Source organism: Pipistrellus hanaki (genome assembly GCF_964339955.1).
Source record: "Pipistrellus hanaki genome assembly, chromosome: 3".
Lineage (NCBI taxonomy): Eukaryota > Metazoa > Chordata > Mammalia > Chiroptera > Vespertilionidae > Pipistrellus > Pipistrellus hanaki.
The window spans coordinates 132858178-132864887 of NC_140505.1; the positions used below are offsets into that span (position 1 = coordinate 132858178).

The following is a 6710-nucleotide window of genomic DNA, read 5'->3' on the forward strand; positions in this document are numbered from 1 at the left end:
TTCAGTTTTTTAAAGCATTAGTAATCCTGAATTATGGCATATATTTAACACCAAGACATTTTCATAAGTTTTTTTCTCTTGTGCCAAATGTCTACTTAAAAGCTTTGGCCTGGTATATTAAGCAATATGCAATCTATCTGGACTACGTAAAAGTGAGTTTTCTCTCATTTAAAATGCAGTACACACACTTCTTTTTGGAAGAAGTGGCTAAGTTCTAACACAGGGTGGGAAACGTCGGGCCGACGAAGTCATTTGGTCTGTCCCTGCCAAGGCATTAGGGGTGAACTAATGAAATGTTTGATCAAATACAGCTAGCTAATTTTAAAATCTTTTTTGTTGAAAGTATTACATAAGACCCCTTCCCCCCTGCCCCAATCCCTTCTAGCCTGCTCCCTACCCTAGGCCTTTACCACATTATAGTTTGTGTCACTCTGAGTCCCCCTAATTCCACTTTTTTTTTAGTATTTCTGGAGTCTGTATTTTCACCTTTACTTGATGCAAAAAAAAGGGGGGGTGATGATTCGGTGTCAGGGAACCCATTAGTACTGTGTGAACGTGGAGCTAAAGGTCGACTCTGGGCTCCTTACCTGGCGGCAGAATCCGCTGGTCCCCGCCACCCGTTGGGTTAAAACTTCAGACGGCCGCCGCCAGGCGTGCTCCAACCTCGACCAGGACTCTTCCGCGTCCCTCAACTTCCGCTTCCGAACTGGGAGGAGCCAGGCTCCCAGGCCTGCAGGCACCAAACACCGGAAGCGCGTCAGCGTCCAGCTTCAGAAGACCCCGCCTCTGGATCTTCTGATTCGGCTCCCAGCGTGCAACGCGCCAGGGGGCGGGACGGTGTGAAGCGGCGGCCCGGAAGGCGGAAGTGCCGAGCTTCCGGTCGCCTGGAGCGTGTGCGCCGTTAAGGGTGAACCTGTGGAGGTAAGTGGGTGTCCGGTGGGGCGTGGGACTCGGGGCTCCACTCTGCCTCTCGTAGAGAAACGCGCCTGCAATCTCGTCCATCGCCGGGCAAGCTGAGGCGCCCGCCGCTCTTGAGGGCAAGGGCCTCTCGTCTCGGCGGCGCTCGGGCATCTCGGTGTCCTGGGCGAACTGGAGTCCTTCGTCGTCCAGTCTTCCTCGGGTTAACCTCGGCCCGCAAGACTGTGTAACGAAATCCTTCTATCTCGCTGCATACAGGTTTTGGGTGGTCATTCACAAGTTAAAAGCCTAAAGTGGTGATTGCTGGCATCCAAAGAAATGTTAGTTATTAATTCAACAGGTCTATTTAACCTTTGCTATGTGCAAAGAGTTATATATTGGGGGATCCGACGGTGAAAAAGACCTATTTAGTCCCTGCCTGACGGACCTCACGGTCCATCGGGGGTGACAGAAAATAAACTCAGACTGTAACACATCTTAAAAAGGAAGGAAAAGGATGATAGCATGGAAGATACAAGGAGGGGAGCTAACAAGGTCAGAGAAGTCCTTTCTCAGGTAATGAGGCGAAGGAGCAAGCCTTGAGAAGATCAGTTCTCAGGCACAGGAAAGCAAATGTAAAGGTACTGATGTGGACATAGTTTAGACTTTTTCCCACCCAAACAATGTCGTAATGATTTATATAACTGCATTATGGGTGTATAATTAACACAATAAACTTCATATGTTTAAAGTGTGTATTATAACCTTTGATATGTGTATGCAAATATAAGTCCAGCACAATTAAGATGATGCTATAAATCACTCACAAAACTATCCTTAAAAACTCTTTATAATCATTTCCTTCCTATCTCTCATCACATCCCCACTGTCCCTGCATTGTCACCAATTGGGCTTTTTTTCAGATGCAATTGGGAGTGAAATGGAACATAAGGAGAGAGAGTTGAAGGAAGCAGGAGTCAGGTCACAGATAACCTTGTAGATCTTGAAGATAGGAGGTAGAGTCATTAAGGAAAGGCAATCATGTGCTCTAAGTTGTGTGTGTGTTTTTAATTTTATTTTTATTTGATTTTAGAGAAGAAGGGGTCGGGAGAGAAACATCAGTGTGAGAGAGAAACTTTGATTGGTTGCCTCCTGCACACACCCCAACAAGAGATCAAATCTAATGGATATGTGCCCTGACTAGGACTCAAACCCACCACCTTTTGGGTGGTGCTCCAGCTATTTGAGCCACACTGGCCAGGGTTGCTCTAAGTTTTTAAATGCTCACTAACCACTATGTGAAGGATTCAGGGCTAGGAATAGGGATGGATGAAAGCAACAGTGGAATTGGACAACTTTAAGATAGCTAGATTGACTTTAAGGGGTAGATAGTGACGACTTGGATGGGTGTCCTATAGGATTGAGTGAAATCAAAATTCAGTTAAAAGAGATATTTATTTTTAAAATATATTTTATTGATTTTTTTTACAGAGAGGAAGGGAGAGAGGTAGAGAGCTAGAAACGTCAATGAGAGAGAAACATCAACCAGCTGCCCCTTGCACACCCCGTACCAGGAATGTGCCCGCAACCAATGTACATGCCCTTGACCGGAATCGAACCTGGGACCTTTCAGTCCGCAGACCAACGCTCTACCACTAAGCCAAACCGGTTTCGGCTAAAAGAGATATTTATAAAAGCTTTTTGTGATTTGTAAGTTGTTACTTAAATGTAAGGTGATGATGCTCTTTGCATTTTGGAGGAAATTAAATTTTTGCATCTTGTGTGGAAACTCCAGCAACTTTCAGAATTGGCTTGCCGTATAGCTAGTGACCAAGGCGAGTTTGATTTGGTGTTCTTAATTATTCAATGGCTGTAAATGGCCATGTTGATCCTCACATAAGTTGCACATTAAGCCATCGTAAATCAAAGTAAAGAGTTTTACCTTCCATTTCTTTATATTATGTAGAGATACCTTTTGATTTGGTTTTCCCAGCATTTTCCCCTTTTTGATGGTACATATTTACTTTTTTAATATGTATCTTTGTTCACTTTCCAGATAAAATATGGCTAAAAGCTTACGGAGTAAGTGGAAAAGGAAGATGCGTGCTGAAAAGAGAAAAAAGAATGCCCCAAAGGAGCTTAACAGACTTAAAAGTATTCTTAAAGCAGATACTGATGTTTTAATGAAAAATGTTCATGAGATAGCAACTGTGGTGGTCCCCAAACATTCTGAAGAGAAAACCCAGTGTGTGGTGAAAGATGACAAAGGTGAGTTAAAAAAAAAAAAAAAAATTTTGCCAGTTTTCTTTTATGACTTTTTTTTCTTTTGTCCTTTTTTCCTGTCTTCCATTCACTACTATACATGCATTGCTACAAACCTCCTGCCATGCCCACATTATTCTTTGAAAGCTTATAGTGCTGCTAGAGATTTGATGCTAAACTATTTTATAGCCAGTTCATATGAATAGGCACATTTGGGGATATGCAGAATGGGCCTTTGATGTTTATACAATAACCCAAATGTCTTAGAAATAGACAGTGCTATAGGTGTAGGCAAACCTAGACATCCTCATTGGAAGGTACACAGTTCAGTCAGGGAAGAGACAGGACAAAAGGAGATCTTTATTTCACCCTTTGCAAGAACTAGTTCCCATCCTAAGAGTCTTCTGCATTTATATTATCCTGAAAATTCATAAAGTTTCCCTGTATTTGATTTTGACAAATTTTAGAGACCTCTTTGTCTTAATCATAGTCTAAAATTGGAGGCTGTGTATTATAGTTTCGATACATTGGTTTTCACATGGTTAATATACTACTTTGACAACAAATTAAATTAAGCACTCACAATACCTAAGGTCAAAATAGAAGTGTATTTATGTGGTGTACAGTGGTCAAGGAAAAGAGAAGCATTCCTTAACTTTCTAATCCTAGAAATTTCCTTTCCCATTCTTCACAATGTCTCCCCATTTAGTAATCTACCTGTTTTCAATATGATTCCTCATCTCTGCTTTCAAGTTCATGTTTCCCCTTCCACTCTTTCATTTACCCACTTAATTTCTTAAGCCACAAATCTTTACCCTTGATCCCTCTTTCTTTCTCCCACATCTAAACAACTAGCACATCTTGAGTATCTTCAAAATACAACAGGAACCTATTCATTCTTCTCATTTATGCTTTCACTTTAAATGATCACTATCTCTCAACTGAACTATGATAGTAACCTTTTTACTTCTCTCTTCAGCTCTTGTTCTCTTCTGATTCATTCAGCCTATCCATAAGTGTGATCTTTTTAGAATATAAATCAAGTTTTATTTTCATGCTTAAAACACCACATGTCTTTTCATGTGCTTAGCAGAGTCCACCATGTCTTACTAAATCTGATGTTAGTAGAGAGAGGTACAGAACCTCTCTGTAAAAAACTGCTTACCACAGGCTGAAGTTTGCCTGTTATTCTCCTCTCAAAAGAACATTGTAAACTCTATGAGAGCAGGGAGGTTATTTGGACCACTATGTCCCTAGACCTAGAATAGCCCTTAAGATAATCATTCATCAACTAGTTATTCCAAGTACCATGGAAACAATGAATATTAGAGAAAAGGCCTCTATTCTAGTATACTTGCCATTGTTTTAGAGGCGAAAGAAAGTAAACCAGATAAGTGAATGTCAGGAGGTAGAAATCATGGAAGACCTTGTATACCTTGGTCAGTTCTCAGGGAGGGCCATTCTGGGCATGTCCTTCACAGTAAGAAAGGTTGGTGGTGGATGTACCACAGCATGGTTGCACTGAGCTTCCTGCCAAGTCTCCTGTTAGTAGAGCTGGATTTCTGGGTGTTATCTGGATAGAAAAGTGTGGTAGTCCTGAAATAATCCAGTCATTCTCTATTTTCTCTCCATCTCTATCATCTAAAGCCTGCTGCTTACTGCTACTCCTCTTTCTACTTCACAGCTTTAGAAGTGGCCATTCATTTCGAATCAGCTCATTTACTTCTGAGGCCTATCTATTAGAAGTGGGGGTACACTTCTTAATGGCACAGCTGTCTTATTTAGCTCAAGAAGGCACTTAATTTAAGAAATGTTCTTGTAACTCACTCAGAACCATATATTAGCACCTAACGCAGTAACTCAAATTCATACATCCTAAATGGTTCCTGTTTAACTTTCACTATTCTAAAGAAGGACAGTCATGACAACATTCTTTAGAAAGCTTTTTAGTGACTAAAAAAGTGATGTCTCTTTCCTCCCAAATACTTTTCCTTCACAATTGTAGAAACACTTGGCAGCATGTGTGTGACTCCATTGAAAGTGTTGTTAGAGGTTTTAGTTAGTCAAATGAGGGATTTGTGTTCTCTTTTGTAGTTTCAGACCACATTCACTATTGATGTTCTCACTGCATTAAAATGCTTTTATACGGGGTTGATTTTTCATTCGTGAGTATTAACAACTTTTCCATTTTTTTAATTCAGATGACATGAAAATGGAGACTGACATTAAGAGAAACAAAAAGAGTCTTCTAGACCAGCATGGACAATATCCCATATGGATGAACCAGAGGCAAAGAAAAAGGCTGAAGGCAAAGCGAGAAAAAGCAAAGGGGAAAAGCAAAGCAAAAGCAGCGAAGGCGGCTAAGGGTTTGGCCTGGTAGACTTGAAAACTTGAAAAGTGCCCCATGGGACAGATCTTTGATCAGAATGTATACACCTGTTTCAGCTTCTATCAAATGAAAACCTTGCTTTCGTTTTTCAACTGGGCCTTTTTTTTCAAACCCAACATAACATCTCGAATTTGTTTTAGGAATTTGAATAAAATATTTCCTTCTATGAATGAAAGCTGTACTTACATTTCAGTTGGATGCTATCTGATATACAGGGATTGGATTATCAGACATCAAAATTCTATCAAATATTAATGTGGTTGTGGTTTTTTGTTTTAGTAAAGATAAGTGATATTATACTAACTCAGATTAAAGAAGACTATTTAGTGTTATTTTAAAATTAATGTCAGTGGATCTTATGAGAAGTACATATTTGGAGTTTTGAATTTGTATAATTCATAATAAAAGGTATTTTGTTTAGATTGTGAATATCTTTCCTTTCATGTATCCTTAAGATATTGTAGTGGAGAAGTCCAGATTCTTTTTTTAAATTTTTAGATAGATTATTAACATGTACTAGTTAGTATGACCCATCTCTTAAGGAGATTAGAATATCATGGGAACTAGCTGAATGTTTATCAGTTTTTATATTATGTAGCCTAATATAATGCAACATTTCCAAGACTATATTTTTCAGGATCTATTTTTCCAGATGTGTGGTGAAAAAAATACATTTTATAGTCACATCAGTTTTGGAAGTGCTACATGCTTGAAGATACATGGAAAGTATTTGCTCAGTATAATTTTGTAGAGATCTAGCGATAAACTTGTTTAGCTTTGACTTGTTGAAACTAGTATTCAGAAGAATAGAATATACTGTTGGAAATGTTTGTATAATGAAATTATTTTTGTTGGCTCTGTCTTGCTACAGTTTACTAATTTCACTCTTATTTAAGTTTACTCTTATTTTTTATTTTTAGTTGTGTTAATTCTCACCCCAGGATATTTTTTTCTATTGATTTTTAGAGAGAGTGGAAGGGAGGGAGGGGGGAGAGAGAAAGAAACATTGATATGAGAGACATATACATTGGTTGCCTCCCACATGGAGACTGAACCTGCAACCTAGGTATATACCCATGACTGGAATCAAACCCATAACCCACATGTGTCAAACACAAGGCCCGCGGGCCAAATCCAGCCCGCCAGGCCTTGCAATGTGGCC

The 6710-nt window shown here is 39.6% G+C and overlaps 1 protein-coding gene across 1 annotated transcript; it reads left to right on the forward strand.

Annotated features, from left to right (window-relative positions):
• Positions 1-768: 768 nt before the first annotated feature.
• LLPH (LLP homolog, long-term synaptic facilitation factor) lies at positions 769-5968 on the forward strand. The gene is made up of 3 exons (XM_084877625.1): positions 769-921; positions 2954-3165; positions 5361-5968. Exons 2-3 carry the CDS (start codon positions 2961-2963, stop codon positions 5537-5539), a joined length of 384 nt encoding a protein of 127 aa, XP_084733751.1. The 5' UTR covers positions 769-921; positions 2954-2960; the 3' UTR covers positions 5540-5968.
• The last annotated feature ends 742 nt before the right edge of the window (positions 5969-6710 follow it).